Source organism: Enoplosus armatus, chromosome 19, assembly GCF_043641665.1.
Source record: "Enoplosus armatus isolate fEnoArm2 chromosome 19, fEnoArm2.hap1, whole genome shotgun sequence".
NCBI classification, from domain to species: Eukaryota; Metazoa; Chordata; class Actinopteri; order Centrarchiformes; family Enoplosidae; genus Enoplosus; species Enoplosus armatus.
The window spans coordinates 18,480,229-18,500,000 of record NC_092198.1 but is presented as its reverse complement, the minus strand read 5'-3'; the positions used below and the strand labels follow the sequence as shown (position 1 = coordinate 18,500,000).

At 39.9% G+C, this 19,772-nt stretch overlaps 1 protein-coding gene across 8 annotated transcripts in view; it reads right to left on the bottom strand.

The window, feature by feature from the left end:
- The window catches only part of LOC139302254 (DNA (cytosine-5)-methyltransferase 3A-like), a 51,514-nt gene that overhangs the window by 28,456 nt on the left and 3,286 nt on the right, over window positions 1–19,772 (bottom strand). For 4 of the 8 annotated variants that reach the window (XM_070925896.1, XM_070925894.1, XM_070925897.1 and 1 more), the window contains exons 2-6: window positions 17,680–17,914; window positions 11,475–11,582; window positions 3,371–3,494; window positions 2,964–3,001; window positions 2,729–2,845 (exon numbers count right to left, since the gene is read on the bottom strand). In XM_070925896.1, the coding sequence (XP_070781997.1) occupies window positions 2,729–2,845; window positions 2,964–3,001; window positions 3,371–3,494; window positions 11,475–11,582; window positions 17,680–17,748 (456 nt within the window). In that variant the 5' untranslated portion in view covers window positions 17,749–17,914. Of the gene's footprint in view, window positions 1–2,728; window positions 2,846–2,963; window positions 3,002–3,370; window positions 3,495–5,377; window positions 5,532–11,474; window positions 11,583–17,679; window positions 17,915–19,772 lie in introns of those variants that run through there. The other 4 variants (XM_070925901.1, XM_070925902.1, XM_070925898.1 and 1 more) reach the window with 3 other exon arrangements.

The window sequence follows — 19,772 nt, the reverse complement described above, 5'->3', positions numbered from 1 at the left end:
TTGTGTAGTATATTATCTGCACGCTGGTGCTACATATCAATGTTTTATATGTGCATGCGTGTGATCAAATTTTCTTATGATCATAGAATAACACAGATATTAATAACTGATAATTATGGACACTTGGGAAGCAGCAGAACAAGCTGTGAACACAACATTGACACACTAACACTTTTTATGTTGTAATGGCGAACTCGTTAGTAAATAGTTGATACAAAGCAACATTAGCATTTATTTGGAGTCTGAGTATTTCTGGCCACCTGGTGAATTAAGTCCAATATTCTCTCTTTTTTAGCTCTGTTTTTGGTCTCCACCAACTCCTGAGAAAGTGAGAGTGAACAAAAAAAGTTAAGTTATGGGCAAATTTAGTTTTGTCTCCCTAATATGGAGAGAAACTAGTTGAGTTTGCACCAGCTGTCACAGTGGTACGTTTTAGAGCAGTGATTAACCAGCGATTCTTCTGCAGTTATCTTTATCCACAAATGTGTGTTTAGTAGGAAAATAAAGAGCCAAATAGAACTACCAATTGGAATTGAATTGGTGTGATGCTGATCTCTACTATATTCATTGTCAAATTAACCAGAAACCTTTAAGCCACCACAGGCAGGCTGCACATCACACCTCATTTTCCTACAGACCTGAGTCAGCTGTAACACCTAAAGATGTTACAATTGAGAGGGTATAAAAATGAGTTAGCAACAGGGCTGTAGCCAGGATTTTAGAAATACTGAAGTCATGAGTCCAAATTCTCAGAGCAACACCCAATTAAGACATTTTTGACTAGCCACCAACCAAACTCTGCATAATTATCTGAGTATTTAAAAAAGATCATTTCACATCAAACCCTTTTTTGAAAGCCAATCGAAGGCGTATACTGAGGGTACACTTGAACACATCTGACGGAACTGTAGGTGGCAAAAAAGGTTGGGAACCACTCTTTTATAGATAAGTTAATGTGCTAAAATGTAACACTGGTGCTCTTCAGAGCAATGCATGTCAAAATCAACCGAAGTTGAATTCTTCCAAGAAGGCAAACGGTACGTGACAGGGATTTGCAGCCACTGAAAGGCAAAGCACCATTTTCACTTTCAATGTCACTTCACTGTGTTGAGAGTGTTGAAATTTAAAGACCACAGTTCTTCTTTCACCAGCCAACTGTGTGTCTGTGCGGAAGGGAAGTCCACTCCCTTGCAGTGTAAACAAATAAAGTCTACAGAGTGAAGGGCAGGAAGACTGCAAAACAAAAGTGTGTATGTATGAAGGCTGAAAAATATATTTGGATGTCAGCGGTTTGTTTTTTATTTAAAGTTTGACTCAAAACAGACAAATGTCCTTTGTTATATTTGCTGAAGATGTGTTCCAACAAATGCAGGCAATGGGCTAAACAGACCAGAGCCAGAAGAAACTTCTAATTAGTCTTAAATTCTTTTAAGGACGATAAAGTGCTCAGAAACGAAGCTCAGTCATGTTGTTCAGTTAGATGTAATGACCTAGTTACTGTTTGATAATGAAACATATTATTTCACTGTGTGTTTTTTTTAAATACCACATAGAATGCAATTTAATACCTGCTTCACAATCATACCGGCCAAAGTATGATGGAAAACCAGTAGGAACAATATGGCCTCAAATCATTTATTATTACATCACATTTTGTCAGTACTTCCCAGCAGTAGATAACAATAATTCCTAATGATATAATTAATGCAATTAACGCGACCTGGACCCAGATAAGAGGCATAAAACTGATGGATGGATTAAACAATTAAAACTGATTAATTTAAGTTAATTTAAGCTTTTGCTAAAATGGACACTTGGCTAATTATGAGTTGATGAGCTTTCTAGCTACTGTAGCTAACAGCAGTGACAGTGTTCCCTTCAGGGTTGATGGTTCTGACTGTAAAGTTCCTTAGGGGAAGCTGGACTCAGAGCCTACAGGTGGATGCTGGGGGTGGAGGCGGGGCTTTTGAAATGCCATATGAACAGCAGGCAGTAGCAGCAAATGACAGCATAGCTTTAAGGTGAGCAGTGTGGCAGCCGGCATGCAGCAAAAGAGTGAACATAAGTACATGTGTGCTTAATGGGTGCATTGGATATATGTTGCCGTGAGAGGAGTATGTTGTGAACTAGCTCATTTTTAAATAGCACAAATAATCTCCAATAGTTAATTTTTATGACCTGCTTTCATTTTATTTGAGTAAAATGAACATTTAACAAAAAAAACAGCATATATGGAGTTGATACTCCAACACAGGAAATGTAACTGCTAATCATGTTAACATTTTAAGTGGTATCGCCAACAAGTATCAACTAGGCAAAGTGCACTTCCGTTGTGATGGTTGAGTTCATTTCTCAAGAGGATTTCTTCTTTACTTGACACCTCAGAACTACACAGAGCAAACCACAGCAGACTTCTACTGTATTTAGGCTGCTTTACAATACAAAGCATCCATCTACAGATCCAATTCAAAAGCTTACAGATCCTCTGTGCAGGCAGCCGATGAAACTTTTACAGTATACACTGTAGGACAAAGTGTTTACGTGTAAAATTATGATCTTTTAAAAGCATTAAATAAAACGTTTCACCCCTTTCAAACTGGACCAGATTATTCTGATTGAGGTGTTAACTTGAGGCGTTTTACTCTGATTGGGCAAATTAAAGAAACTAAAAGCCTCCATGTTTCTGTAGCTATAAATTCACACAGACAGAGACCTGTTTCTCTCCCACCTCCATCTTCCAGCGGTTGAGCCATTCTTCTCTCTGTCTCCTGCTAATGTAGTACGGATCTCCAGCCTGGAAAGTCACTCTGGGGACTGGCCTCCTCCGCAGCCTCCCAGTCTCTTTCTACACACACAAAAAGCACGTTATATACTTCCTCTTAAATATTGCTTGTACTATGAGAGTGGCTTTTCTTCATTTTTGCATGTAAAAAAACCATCAGAAGCAGTTTTGCTTTTCTCACCTCTCTGGGGGAGTCGCAGTTTCTGTCGTCTGGCTCGTCTGCAGGAGAAGAAAAGTTACAGGAAATGGCCCATTTGTACAGATTTAACAAGAGCTTTAATGAGGAGGTAAAGTCATGGTTTTCATCACTTTGCCCCGGCATCCATATTTGAAGTTGAAATGCCCTCAAACACTGCAATCTGGAAGTTATTTGACTATTACAATTTCAGGTAAACTGACAAGTGCTCTTGAAGACTTGTGGGTAAATAGTTTATAAATTAAGACACATCCTTAAAAGATCTAAAATGCCATTAAGTTAGCTGTTGGTTAGTGTTCTTAAATCAAAGGCTTCTGCAGATACACTTTAATTACTGTACGTATAGGCAAAGTCATATTATAAAAATGATATGACTTGTATTAAATCTATACCCTTATTCTTCTCGGTTTGCTCTAGTTTCCGACGCCCGCGCCTCTTGCGAGGGGAGGGGGAGGGCTCCGGCTCCTCAGGCGGGGTTGGCGGGGCGTTTGCACAGGGGTCAGAGGTCGCCATCTCCTGGGAAACAGACGGAGCACAGTCTAGGTCTGAGAAAACTGCTGCTGGCCCTTGTCTAGACTCATCAAAGGACTCCACAGACATAACACACATACAGGCCTTATACACACACACACACACACTCACACACACACACACACACATATATAAAACTCATGCATACACACACAATCAAAGAGCTACTGCAATACATGCACACACCTATTAGTCTGCCCTTGTTAGTACAATGCAGAGCAGGTATGTCCAGCAGAGTGTGTCTGCATAGGATCAGTATAATGAACACCCCCAGCTCACATTAACACACACACACACACACACACACACACACACACACACACACACACACTCAAGAGATGAGAAGGGGAGTACTATTGATGTCGTTAGCAGTGTTAATGATTAATGGGCACATGTGGGAGGAACTATGTGAGAGAAATTACAAAAATTCTTGTATGGTTTTGAAATTTCATACTTTTCAAACAGAAGCTTTCTAATTACATTGCAAAATATTGACATGACAGTATGCGGTTTGTTTAATTATGCACTCAAGCAATTTCCTGTATAATCCTGTCTCTAACTCAATGCCTAATCCATTAGCTCACCAGCATTAATGATGCTAAACTCTGATCATGTGTCCGCTCTGAAAGGCCAGCAGGATTTTTATGTGTGTGTGTGTGTGTGTGTGTGTGTGTCTGTGTGTGTGTCGCTAACAGGCGAACACATTTTATAGATTGGTTGTTTGAAAGTGGAGAGCAGGGGTGAATGTCAAGCTCAAAGGCTACGCTAAGGCTAGCTAGCGCTAACAAGCCCACAAAGGCTGTAATGAGCAGGTGAGAAGGCCTGTAAAAGGCAGAGAACACAAAAGGTGACTAAAAGGGCCTCGGGACAAACTTAATTACACCAGCACACACTTTTAACACTGGGAACTTAAACAGGAGCATGGTTTTGATACATAGATGGATTTTTGGTGGCTTCATGGCTACAGTATGTGCATGTATAATGCCATTTGTTAGCCATTGCATCAACCCAGATCAGGATCCAGCTCTAGAAGGCAGCAGGCATGTAGATGACAGTACAGACCTTCAGCTCCACATTTCATTTTTGTGCTTCTTACTGACAAAACTGCACAATATTACAAAGTTGGCAGCAGATAATGCTTTGATAGTCTAAAAATGTTTAGGTTTACCTATAAAGAAGATGAATACTAATACGTCTCTATCAGCTCTCAGTGTGTTTTGGGTGTGTAAAAATGAAGAAATGTTAAAGCTGCATATGTGACAAGTAACATGTTCACTTGAAGTTTGGACAAAACATTTGGAGATGAACTGCTGAAAGTGAAGTGACTTGACTGGAAAAATATATCAGATACATGTATTTCCTGTTTATAGCATTTCATCCATAAATCTCCATAAATTGCAGGGAAACGTAACAGAAATAACACTTTCAGACTAAGTAAATCAAAGCAGTCAACTAAATCCAACCACTTAAATCAAGTGGTTGAAATCAGTGTAAAACTTGCTACATAAAAATCAACCAGGTGCTTTGAAAAATACAAATTGTGGACACCTAATGACTGCAATACATTAGCTCATGTGAATATTAAAACTGCACACACAAAACAATCAAAATAATGGTATGAATTAAGCAAGATGAAAGTAATATGTTTCTTTAGAATTAAATTAAAATGAGTGCACCAGAGTCTATCTTGTGCACATGCAATACCGTCACGTGCCCTCGATGTGAACACATGGCCTTAGCATTTATTGTTTTAACCCCAAAATGAAATTAAAGCTGCATTAAGCAATGTTTAACATTAGGAGGCAAAACTGATCTGATACTATCTCAGCTCCTACAGCTAACTTTTAAGCAAACAACTGACTACTTACACATTCAGCAGAAACAGAGGAATCTGGACTTGCAGTCATCTTTTTGGCCACATGTCGAATGTAAATCCAATTCAGCCCTGGTTTGGTCCACCAACTCCTGAGAAAAATATCTGGATGTCTTTGGATTGCTATATGTTCGACGTTCTTCAGCCACTTCGCCTCTCCGCCATTTTGCGCTAAACAGGAAGTGTACAATCGGCTTGTGTGAGCTGGTTGTACAATTCCTTTTGCGAGAGCAGGTGCATTTGTTGGGTTTCATTTAGGCCGGTGAACCAAAACTATGACCTCAATGCGGCTGCAGGCTGCAGACTACAGTGTGTTGATTCACATTACAGAGAGTCACTTGATTCATTGTGACTGTCACAGATATGGCTTAATGCAGCTTTAAAGTTCTATCGAGGAAATGAACGACAAAACTCGCCACAAACAAGCCCACTTTGCATCAAACCGTAAGACACGTTTGTACTCATAATTCGGGTTAAACTCACACACAAACAAAGACAGTATTTCCTGCATGTACACTGGTGGTTTAGGTTGTCTTTCACCTTTTAAAACAACTTCTCGCCGACCTGCACTTCCTCTTTTCTCAGCATCTAACCTTGATCTTGACTGACAGACGGCGTGGAAAGTACCTGACTTTACTGACTCTACGCTAAGCTGTGTGCACAGTATAGCAATCCAACCAAGGGCAGTTTTTAGGTTGGATGAAACTTTGATGATACCCAAGGGGAGGCTGAAGAGAGAACAGGATGTAGCAAACAATAAAACAATAGTGCACCAAAAATAATAAAATAAGCAGTCACACCAACCTAATATAGCAAATAAATGCATGATAGGCCAAAATGTATTGTAACTGTCCAATATGAGTGTGACAGATGGAGGTATGTGCACAGCAGGCACTTTTTTTATTGCAGTTATTATTAGTAACTCACATCACAGTAGCCGTGAATCCCGTCCAGAATATGTTTTGGACGCGACGTGATTTGGAGAACTGTCCAAATTGGAACATGTCTCAGCTCTAGCCGTGCCCTGCTTTACATCAATGTCAGTCAGAAAATAAACATAACAGCCTCTAGAGGAATAGCAGTGTTAACTACGGCAACATTTTCCATTGGGGCTCTCCGTCTTAAAGCTCAAGATTTCTGATCTGTTTTCATAATATTTCCTTTGTTTGCTTCGGTTTTGCTAGCTAACGTGTGTTTTTACTAGAGATAGCTACTCTGGCCATGTTATCCAAAGTAGCTATCCCTAGTTGTAATATGAACTGAGTTTTTAAACTATCTGATGACGTTATTTCTCAAAAGCAAATAAAGACGGCAACCTTACCTAACTGTGGTGAAAAATCACAAACAAGCTCATTCCTTAAGCATTTACCAAACAACGTCTATCTTTTTTTCTCTTGTGTAGCTTAAAGAGGTGTGATTATCTTCAAAGAGCAAAATAGGGAAGTGGGACAGATGTAGCAAATTTATGCACTCAACCCATCTCAACTCAACCACACTCATTGGCCAGTTTATTAGGTCCACCGAGCTAAAACTAATGCAGTCTCATGCAACAGTCCTGCAATAAATTATTCCTCCATGAAGGTTATAATGTTCAGTTTTTGTTGAAACTGTTTTGGAGAGGTGTTGATTCAACTGCATGGTCATTTTAGAGGCTGCAGTTTGTGGTGCTGTTGAATTGTATATTGTTATACTATTATTTTCATTATAGATGAATCTGCAGAGTATTTTCAATTCATCGTTTTGTCTATAAAATATTAGAAAATGAAAATGATTTCCCACTGCCCAAGGTAGTGTCTTCAAACGTCATGTTTTGTCTGACCAACAGTCCGAAACGTGAAGATATTCAGTTTACTATCATGTATGACAAAGAAAAGCATCAAATTCTCACATTTAAGAAGCTGGAACCATCAGATGTTTGGCATTTTTGGCCCCGAAAATGACATATATTAGTGAGGGCAGGCTAAATAACAGAAACACCTCTTTGTATAATGCAATATGATCCAACAACACTAAACTACATCTGGGGTTTTTACATGCAAAGATCTTAATCTCTGCTAATGCACTTAGAACAAACAGCCTACAACAGAGAAAAGGCTGGAAACCAAAATAGCAGATATTCTTAATCTTAAAAACCCATAAGATCAAACCTTATTTAACGACTGTTTAATGACTGTGAATACACAGATTAAGGTAATGATTTCATTAAAGTGTTTACATTGTTTGCAGTAATCCGACTTCCTCAACAACCTGGGTTTATTTGAATTGTTAGAAAGTGAGTTTAATCTGCGTGGTTTGTAACATTTAAATACAAGATATTTAAGTTAAAACCACACAAGCTCTGTTACCTGCTGCGTTAGTTGTAACATAAAAGTTGTTTCACTTTTGGCCCAAGAAAGTCGTTTTTTAATCCACCAGCCGCAAGTCATGACACTTTTAGTGAAACGCTGCAAACACAACCACAATTTTTCCACAATGTCTCCGTGACCTTTGTGGTTTGGACGCAAACACCAAAAGGAACCAGACTGAGCTGCATACATGCTAAGATCAAATCGAAAGGTTCAGTTATGAAGTCGTGCTTCGTCCAAGTTAAGACCTTTTTTACATGACAGTTCCAGTAATTGTACGTTAGACTTGCTCTGGATAAAATCTAGTTATTAGTGTGCACGAAAGGTTTCATTATTTATATCAGTTGACATCACATCTGATTGTGGCTGTGAGGGGATTTTCATGTAAAGGCATTACATAAATGTTGGGATGGGTGCCAATATATCTCTTTAGTCCTTCTCCGAAATGTTTAAGCAAAAGCCACAAGCGCAACACACACACACACACACACACACACACACACACACAAACACGCATAAAACCCCACCAGCTGCTCCGCACATGGCTCCAGTGGCCAAAAAAAGAGAGAGAGAGAGAAACGAGGGAGAACGGAAATAAGAAAGAGGAAGAGACCGACACCTTTCCTAACTTATAGCCTTGTGAGTGAGCAAAAAAAAAAAAAACAGAAGCCAGAAGAAATAAAAAGCAATGAGTGTGAAAGGAAAAAGAAAAAAGATGGAGGCTTTAAATAGTTAAGGACCATGAAGCTAATCCACTTATCCATGAAACTATCATCATTACTGTAATAATATGTGTGTACAGGCAAGAATAGCTGTGTAAATGTGTGTGTGTGTGTGTGTGTGTGTGTGTGTGAGGTGAACGAGTGAATGAAGGAGAGAAAGAGAGGCTCCCTCCCTCTCTGCTCTCTATAGTTAGTGTCACTGACAGCTCCACCCTGAGCTCCACACAATGGCTCTATTCCTGGATACACTCCACTGTGTGTGTGTGTGTGTGTGTGTGTGTGTGTGTGTGTGTGTGCGTGTGTTTCTGACTGTGTGTGTGTGTGTGTGAGAGAGCGAGAGAGGGAGTTAATGGGTAACACACTGTTCGCTAGGCAAGAGGCTTCTGTTATAAGTATGTTCCACGACTACTACATGTGATTATACTGTAATACTGTAAATGTCAATGCTACCACTATTACCACTACGACTATAACTACAACTACTATTCTACCACTACCAATTCTACTACTACTTCTAATAGTACTGTTGCGCTACTATCACTACTGCTAATATTAAGACTGCTACTGCTACTTCTATATTACTACAACTGCTACTAGCATCACCACGACTTTACCACTTGTACTACTGCTACTATTATACAACTACTGCTACTACTTCTTCTATCATTATATTACCACTACCACTACTACACCAACTACTATTATACTCTACTACTATACATATTCCTAACTTTCAGCACTACTATTACTACTACTTTGCTACTTTTATTAGTGCTACTTATGCTACTACCATGACTACTACTATTGTACAACTACAGCTACAGGTAACACAACTCCAAATATTACTACTGCAATTACACAAGAACAAATTTTACTGCTACTACAACAACTACAATATTACTACTTTTACTGCTACCACCATTATCAATATTACTACTACTGCTTGTAATACTATTCCTACTCCTACCATTATCAAATAACTTCAATAATTCTACTAATACTACTATTTTTACTAGTGCTACAAGTACTACTACTACTGTACTACTATGATTGATGGTGCTTTGTTACAGCTACTACTAGTAGTGCAGAACAAATACCATTTTACTAACATGCAGACCTTTAGTCACGTGTAACACGTATGTTTTGTCTGTAGCCGTGTGTGTGTGTGTTATATGTGCACGTTTGTGTGTGTGTGTGTGTGTGTGTGTGTGACAGGACCCACATTAATCCTGCCTACCTTGTCAGAGCTCAGACATCAAAGCATGATCAGACCTGCTCTCCTGCACACATGAATGCACACACACAGATAACACACACACACACACACACACACTCTCACAGTAGTTCGGTATTCCTTTCTGTCTGGGGTTGTTTGATCAGCTATATTGACTTGCTGATTTGACCACAGTTCAGTCAGCTCAAAGACACACACGCACAAGGTGAGCGATAAGAGGGTGAATGGAGAGAGAAACATGGAGGAGAGGAGCTGCCCTAAAGTCAGTGAGAGTGAAGAAATATACAGTATGGTGTCATTACAGTAATAATGCAGCTCTGTAGCTCACAGCTTATTCCTGCTGGCCTCAAGGTGACTGGAAGGTTGCCAGTTCAAACCCCCAGTCAAGCTCACACAGAGCGAGTAAGTAACACTTTCACCTTGTATACAAGTAAAAGTACTCAGTTCCCAATTTTCTCGGTAGAAGTGGTGACTGAAATGTTAAAAAAACACACAGCTTAAGTGGAAAAAATGTGCAAACTTTACTAACATTTGCTCATAAACAGGCAGGTATGAATTCTTCACCTTCTGCCCATTACAGTAGTGTTTATACTCTGTCCTGTGATCAGTGCTGGTTATTGTTTAGAAAGAGTAGTGATAAATCAAAGATCTCATTACAGAGGCATTGAACCACTTAAGCTACATAAGCTATCTTTCTTTCCAACATGCTATTTTATTTTGTTCTTTGAATGAATGTGAAGTTAAATCTCATTGGGTTTGTTTCATTCTTTTTCTGTCAATGCAAAGGTCTCCACCACTTGCTTATGATGTATAAAAACAGAACTGATTACCTTGTGCCTGTCGTGACTAACTAACAGCTTGACAGCAAACAATTTTAAAATCAATCAAACAGGATTTGTCACAACAGTTATTACAACTTGGGCTTTTCTTCCATAGCTCTGGCCATCATTTCATATCACCAGTTATGATAACTTTGTACTCGCAAGAGTAATTGTAGAGATCTGAGAGCGCGGCAGCATCAACAGCAAACATGGCAGATAGGACAATCATAGAGGTTGACGGCAAGCCAATAGTTTTGCCATATTAGCTACCACGTTAGGAGAATACACAGCAAGTGTGGTAGTTTGGGTAATAACGTTATCGTTCACTCTGCCATCTTGGTCGCCTACATTAGTTTTCTCTCGCAAATCATTTCTATCTTACAGACTTGTCTGACTTATTTTTGAGAAACGCCTTTGGGGAGTACAATGTCTCATAAGTAGGTGGAAAATGTGGGGTGGGTGGGTGGTGGTGGGGGGGGGGGGGGGGTGGAGCCAGACTGACATGTGAGAATGAGGACAAAGTTGAAAATCATGAGGAAAAGAAGCTGGCATTAACATGTTGAGGGAGAATACTGACTGTTAAAGCCCTGCAGCCAGTCAATGTGTAGGGGAATCCCTGTCTCAGTGTAACACGTAAAAAGCAGAGGAAAAGCAACCAATGGAAGCTGCTGTGAGGAGGCGAGTCACTTCATCCCTCAAACACACTCAAATGTGACACTTCATTAAAGCAGTAAGTGTGTCCTCAGATTTCTGTGTCATTAGAAACAGCTGAGCTAACCGTGTTTGCCTGCTCAGCAGCTAGCAGGTGTGAATGCATGAATGCGAGGCAAAGTGTTCCTGGAGACAGTGCATGCATGTTTAACATATCTTTTCAGCGTAGAGAGGGAATTTTCGTGTAGGTGAAAAGATAATCAATCCCTCTGCCGCAGAGTATAAAAGGCCGACGACAGCCTATAATTACAGTACTCACAGGAAGCAGCTGTTTGCGTTTCCTGCCGGGACGACCCACTCTGCGCTTGTTGCGGGGGCTCGCTGGTGTCCCCTCCTCTGGACTGTCCTGGTCTGCTCCATCTTCACCCTGGCCAATTATAGAGAGGCTACATCAAACACTGAGCCAATCAAATGACTGCATGGAGTTATAATTGATGTCAGCAGTGAGGCCGCAGGAAAGTGACAATGACTCAAGGAGATGCGGTTAAGAAACACATTCTGGGGGAGAGATTGGAAAACAGGATAACACGAAAAAAGGGTAGCACATTCTAGTTTTTAGAAAGAAAGACATTTCACACTTTTTCTGAGCTTTTCACAGAAGAAGCTAAATTGAAGACTCATTTAAAAACAAACTACTTTCAAAACAAAGATCTCAAAACCCAGCCAAGTTGTGACTGAACAAAGCAGTTCTCAAACTATAAATGGGCGAAATATGAAACAAAACCAGTAAATTATATGTTTGCAGACATGAAATCCAGCTGTGTTTAGTAAAGCGAAGATGACGCATGTCGTGCTACTTCTAGACCTGCTCCGGATTGATCCACAGTATAAAAACTTTTAGAATAAGAAAAGTGACCTTCAATTGATTATTATTTGAGGTCTTCTGTGGAAACCTTGATAACATAATACCTTTTTGAACTGCTTCATATTGATGCCTGCCTTAAGAGAAGCTTTGAATCTGAAAGGACCTCCTCTCGGCAGTTTGTCCCCCTGCTCAGCTCACAGCGGTGGTAATGTACGGCAGAGTTGTAGTATAGCAGTGGCGTAATTTTGCAGTGATATATAAAATACAAATAGCATGTTGCACCTGTGTGTCGACTAAAAACCATCTTTGAAAGGCTTCTAACCAGAAGGATTGCCTGGTGAGATCTCTTTGTCTTCACTTTTAATTTGTTATATCATGTCAAAGTACTTTTTTTTTTTACCTTAACATGTGAAAGTGTTGTTGGCAGCTCACAGGTTTACAGGCCTTTTTGCAGACGTGACTTGGGCAGGAGCCTGACTCTGAGTCATGAATTTAATGACTCGACTCGACAAAATCAAATAAGAGGTGTGCTGAAGGGAAAGTTTCGCGCCGGCATATAGTGATGAATAAGGCAACGTGAGGGACTGCTGCGGCACCAAAACTTAATTTGGCCGTCTACTCTGACTGAATGAATGTAACTGACAGCAGCAAGACTGAATTTTAAAATGACACGGATGAAGACACTGTGTTTAATGTGGAACAGCCACATCTGGCCGATACCTGATCCACTCAATAAGTAAAGTATCGCTATTCTATCATAGCATGGCATTACAACCAACACAAGGTTTAGGACTTGTTTTTGACTTGAGACTTGCGAAACAATGACTTTGTCCCACCTCTGCCTTTTTGCCTGATGTTGATTGGTGTTTTCTTGTTTTACTGAAATAATAAACGCAAAAGGAGCGTTAATATAGAGATAGTGTCTTGAGAGGAGGCGATTTCCGAGTAGAGACCCCCACATACACCACTCACTGTTTGTCTCCTACACTATCAGTTACAAGGTACCAAAATATCCACTCATTCACAACCAGATAAGGCAGTCCCCCCCCCCCCCCGAAACTGCTCTCTTCCACACAGTAGTAATCTGTATAGATGCAAAACGCATCCCCAATAATTTGAGGGTCCAACCAAACCCGAGTCAGGTCCTCAGTTTCTATTTTTACATCGGCTCTGGGCAAGTTTTGAGCTGCTGAGAGTCTCAGGTCTGAGCAAAATTTTTATAAAACCCAAGTGGACACGTGTAAGTGCCAAAAAAAATAAGCAACACCTGCTGCATCTTTAGTTAAGCAGTCAAAACTTTAATCATGTGAGACGCCTGCTACTTTAAGAGTATTAAAGTAGTTTAAGTATCACAAGTAGCCAGAAGGCAGGAGTTTACCAGCCACAGTGATTTTCATTATAGGCCTTTCAATTCATATTTGAGCACTCTCTATGTGCATCGTTGCCTCAGGTTGAAATTAAATAAATGTCACTGTTACAAGAGAGGACTATTAGACTCTTGCAGTGCTGAAGAGAACGAGAGGCAGCTCTAAATGTATCAGTTAGGAGGAATATTGTTTTTAATCAGAGGTTTGTCCAAAGCTTGGTTAAGATAACAATCTATGCAGGACTAAAACAAATGGGAGGCAGCGCGTCAGAAAACTGTGAGTGTCAACTACTTTCTAGGTCTGTTGGGATCGATTCAAGACTTGCTGTTGGGTTCAGTATTTATGTATATACTGACCCATGAGGACCTCTTACCTACACTGGAGACTGACCACACCTCAGGTCAGGGCAGGGCGATATGGTTGAAAACATTATCACAATATAATTAAAGATATTTTACAATATTGATCTAACATCATGACAATATGGATAATGCATGCAAATTTAAAATAATCAAACTTGTGTAAAAGCAATGAACTTTTTTACATGAGATCAAACTCATGTGCGTGTAAAACAAATGTAAAATTCCAATATTGCCATATTGCAATATTGCTCTTTGATTTCCGCTGTCCGTAGTGGTCCAATTCCTTCAGAGACATTTGAGAGATTAAAGAGTGTAAACGATTGCCTGTATTTATATTCTCTCACCGTGAATCTGTTGTCCAATCTTTCTTCAGACTGTCAGCATTAAAACTTGCACTTGTTCTACATCAACTACAACTTTCCTGTCTCAATACATGTGTCACATTGTGTTTGTAAGACACATTGTTGTGCAGCCTACTCTCCTGCTCTCTGTGAGTTAATTTAATCATCACATCCGTTCTCTTTCTCGACTCTCTTCTCTGCCATCATCAGTGCGACCTGACTCCTGTATGCTGCCTGCTGTCAGGCTTGTGTTTCCACTAATGTCTTCCTCCCTTTCTCTCTCTCCTCCGCTGGACCCTCTGTTGCGGTGACAGTGGAGCGGTTGCTAAGGTGCAGAAACTGCTTAGCAACTGTCTCCGATGGGGCTGCCGTGCTGACTAAACATTCTGATGTCACTTCCCTGACGATCAGCATAGCAACCAGCTAGAACGGGTAAAAGGCCCTGCGCCTGTCAGCCTGGTGTTCTGTCCATATGCCTGTGTCACGACACACACACACGCATTTTAGCAATACAGGCGTACTCAGTCATATACTGAAAGTGCGACAAGTAAAAAAAAACAAAAACAGTACAACTAAGACAAATATAAACTGGCAGAGCAAGGAAACTACTCAACCAAATCCCTTCAAGTATGTGTCAACACACACAAACACACACACTAGCCATTCTGTCCATATATCTTTGGTCTATTTCTGTCTCCCGGCAGGTTATTTTAGGCCACTGCAGTTGCTAAGCAACCAGACTGCAAACCAGGCGGGCAGAAGAGGATCCCATCAGCAGCAGACAGCTTGTCCTCTTTCTTTCTACCCCATCCCCACGTCCTCCCCTGTCTCTCTCCCGTTTTCTTTATCAGGCTTGTTTCCTGTATTTCACTTTGAATCTACGACTCATCTAATCACAAGTTGAAAGAGCTGTCAACAGGACAAATACTAGACTTTAATTTATCTGGGTTTGACCTCCATATAGACTTACAACATTAAGCACATCAGTAGCACAGAAAATGTCACTTTTACGCGATCCTATCGTTAAAATAATCAAAATTGACACATTTACACACTGACATTTACAAATGACACAATAATTGACCAATCCTAAACACCGTTCTCCCCTAGTTACTGTTATTTTACTGTTGGTAGCTATGTCGGTCCACCTTTAGTCAACAATATGGCGACCAAGTGTTGCTTTTACAGATAAGAGCACATCTTTTTACCATCTTCAAGGTGGTAGCCAAGGCATTAAAGCCACATATGCTTAAAACACATTTCTTGTCATATGGTCTCACGCCGTCTGAAACCCCCTTTCCGATGTCAGAATCGGGGGGCTGCGTCTATTTTTGTAAAGAAACAATCATGCCCATTTTGAGGCAGTGATTGGCTCTTTTTCCAGTCTTCACACAACGGAATATATTTTGAGCATACAATTTACTGAAAAAATATAGAGAGACAGTCTAAAACTTAAGAGTACTTTATCTCGAAGCAGCTCGCCTTTAAGTGTTGCCAAGGGTATTAACACTTTTGCCTTCATACTTGGTCAGAAAAGTCATAAGAGCAGGTTGGTTTCAAGCATACTGCAGCCTTAAGGCTTTTGAGATGGGATTAAACATTGTCCTCATGGTCTTTTGACGGTCTTCAAACGGTCTTTGTAACATATACACAGCGTAAATGTGGGCACTTGACAGCCAAAGCATTAGAGAGGATAGATGACCTAAGCTGTCAAAGCTCAAAGCTGTTTAGCTGTGATTGGTGCATTAAGGGAAAATAATTTCGACGCCTGTGATTGTATTGTCAGAAAAGCAAAACGTTTTGCATGACAAGTAAGAATTTTGGACCTGATTTCACAGCCCTAAGTTTGAAAAAATCTGTAAATACACATTCACAAGCTTAAATGTGAGTTTTCCCACAGGTTTACACAGGCTGATGTACAACTACATGCTCCGACATGATTTCTGTACATCATTTCACAAGCTCAAACACTTATTTACCCTTATTTACGGACACATAATAAATGTGTCACAACATAAATGTCTTTCCCTCTTTAGCATTTGAACAGTAGCTTCTGTTGTGTGCGATGGATTAGAACTGGGATCAGTCAAACCTCACACACCTCTACTCTCTTTCTATCTCCTTGCAGTGACTTGCCATGTCTTCCTCTCTGTCCTCAAACTCTGTGACTCACTCGGATGTCTCTCCAGGCTTTTTTGACTCTTTGAGAGAGAGTTCAATCTCTGGAAGTTAAAAAGCTCAACAAACTCAACAGTAAAAAAGCTCTATAAGGGAAACTTTGTACTTGTTGGCTCTTTGCCCGTGTGTGAATGTGGAAGTAAGCGAGTAAGACGGCTCTTTATATAGCGGCACTATAGAATGAACTTCAAACTTCTCGCAGATTTACGAGGGCTGCCCTGGGCTCTAGGGGCGCAAATGAAAGGAGCCATTTTTCACCTTGTGTATGTCTGCCTGTGTGTTAATGTGTGTGTTTGTGTGTGTGCGTGCTCAAGACTGTTTGAGCCTGGAAACCCTGTGCTCACCTGCATGTGGTCGGGTGAGTGTGTGGAATGCAGAAAGGCCTGAAGTGAATGTAAATAAATAACTGTAAGTTTAATTATCACAGACACACACACACACACACAGTCTCACCCGCCAGATTTTTTGTGTGTGTTGGCTAAAAAAAGCTCTCAACTGCAAGCTTAGAAGCCAAAGTAGTGGTGGTAATGATAGCTGTAGTAAAAGTGGTAGTGGCTGTAATAATATCTGTTGCTGCAAAAATAACTGTAGTAGTAATTTAATATTTATAATAATAGAAGCAGCAATAATAACAGTAACAGTAGCAATAGTGACAGTAGAAGTAGCTGGGATAGTAGTAGTAAAAGTGGTGGTAAAAGTTATAGGTGTATTTATTTAAGTGGTTGACTTAAATACACATTTTCGGTACTATTACTTTACTGAAGTATTGGTATTTCCATTTCCATGTACAGCACTCTTTACAGAGGGAAATATTGTATGTTTTATGTGAGAACATGTATCTGATGGCTGTAGTTACTGCATGCAACACTTGATACATTTTTATAAGGTTTGAAAAGTGCCACTGGAATAATTCTAAAAGTTTTTTTAATTATAATAAATTGATAATCGGTTAATGAACCGACATATTTAAAAAAGGAAAGTAATTCATTAATTTAATTTCATTTAATTTGCATTTGAATACTAAAATAATATATTGAAAAAGATGATTAGATTTGCCAATTAATAATTCTATTTCCATATGTTTAATTATTCAAAGGATTAATTATTGAATTTCAAAATGGAGTCATTTAAATTTAATTTTGTTTTAGATTCTCTATCTGCCCATTTTTAATGTATAGAAATGTACAGATATACTAAATACATATAGCAGATACACGCAATACAGTTGATATATATTCATGTGTCCCTTGTTTCCAGCTGTAACATTTACTGTTTCCATTTTGTGAACGCTTTATTGTAAAGAAACAGCATTGTTTTGGCACACTTCTGCCTCCATGCATTGCATTTTAATACTTCTTTACTTCTTAAGACTTTAGATTTTTTCACTGAGGTGATAATGTATCTCTCTCACCACATCTTTGGCCGTTTCTTTCTCTGGTGTCTGGGGCGGTTCGGCGGCAGCAGGACTGTTGGACGGCATGGCAGGGAGCGGCTCGGTGAAACCAAGTTTTGAAAGTAAAAAAAAATGGAGCAAATCAAAACATGGGAAAGGCCCTCAGAAGCACCAGGTGCAGCTTCATTCAATCTGTCTGTCTGTCGGTCGGGCTGTCGGACGATCACTCACTCACTCAGTCCTCCCCCCTCTCCTGGGAGGAGAAAGAGAAAACACACACAGCACGACATGAGTGGATTTACAGTAAGAGGAAATTTGTCACGTTTGAGTAAGAAATCATTCTCAGTATGTGGCCGACATCTTGCTATCCCTTTTTTTTTCTCTCTACCTCAGTCTGGCCACCTCTTGCTCACCCTTTCACACACATGCCCCTAGGTCAGGCTGTTCAACAGGTGTGTGTGTCTCTATGAACTGTACTTGATGGATGGGACAGCAGAAAATACTCAATTTCAGAGGAGTAACAGTTAAAACACACACACACACACACACACACACTTACTTAGGTCACTTTTGGAGACATTACATAGACTTACATTCATTTCCTGGAGACTTACCCAAAACCTAACCATAACCACTGACCCAAAAATCAGATTTTTCTCAATTGGGAACATGGCTTTTGTCCCCAATTGGACAAGCCGTCCCCAGTTAACTGGTGTTTAGTCTGAAATGTGTCCCCGAAAGTAGCCAGAAACATATGTATGTATACACACACACACACACACAGGTGTCTTCAAAGGGATCTGCTGGAATCAGGGTAGCTTTCAACATGGCTGTCACAGTGTGACTGATGTGGCCCGGATAAAACGGTCTCATTTCATTAGACAAAATGTCTGCCGTCAAACTGCAGGTAAACGTGGCCAAGGTCAAAATGTTTCCCACACGATCAGGAAAAATTGCATTTAAGCTGAGATCTTTCATCTTGATTTGGGCCACTTTCATTTGTGGTCCTAAATCTGTTACCTCATACTTAGGGCTGCAACTAATACTTATTTGCATTACTGATTATTATCTTTTTTTTCTTTTCTTGTTCTGTTTGTTTGTTGTTGTTTTGGTTGATTTTGACAGCAGATGGTAGATACAAGCAGGGGACATAGGAAAAGAGAGAGGGATGACAAGCAATAAAGTTCCCTAGATGTGTTTTAAGGCTACTGTTTTTTTTATTTATAAAGCTTTTAATTAAAAAAAAAATCAAAATAATCTACACCACAAGTTCCCAGAATCTAGGGTGACATCTCTAAATTTATTTTTTTTGGTTGTTTGACTTACCCACTAAGATTAAATATACGACGATATAAAACAAAGGAAAACAGCAAATCTTCAAATTTGAGAAATCATAACAAGTGAATGATTTTGTCTTTCTTATGCGATAGATATTGCGCCACTCTAATTTGACGTTCGCCATGATTCCTGGCAACCGAGCACACATGTAATGGGTAGAGCCAGTACGGGAAAATGGAGGGCAGCTGCGAAGGAGGTGTTCAATGGGAGAGTCAGCCGTGTGTGACCTTGTAAGTACTTGGATTCATCTTGGCTCTCCTTTGTCTCATCACCCTCATTACCATTTATTTGTTGTATGGAAGTTAGTAAGTGACAAAACTATTGAGCGAGCACAAAAGAAATCCAAGCTGTAATCAATCAGGGAGGGGACAGAGAGCCGTAAGAGCAGAACAAGTTTTGAGTGTATAACATAGATTTGAACATTAAGTTAGATAATTGCTTTCTCAGTTTTTTTCCCAGCTGTTTTGGCAGATTGTAATCTCTTGAGACTGTTAAAGAATGACTTCAACAAAATGTGCCCATATCTGGCTGTGAGGCTCATATCTGTTCACAGTTTTAAGGCTTTCAGACAAATGATGACGCTGTGGAACACACAGGGAGGCCTCGCGTTACTTAGAACGTGGAGTCTAACAAGACGATGCTTCACGTCTTTGTCAAATTCAATACAGTTTGCTTTTCTATCTCAGGAAATATCAAGTGTATTATCGCACCTGAGACCATAAACGCAAACAAGGTCATCTGTGTTAAAACGTGAAAGTTTGAATGGAGTCTAT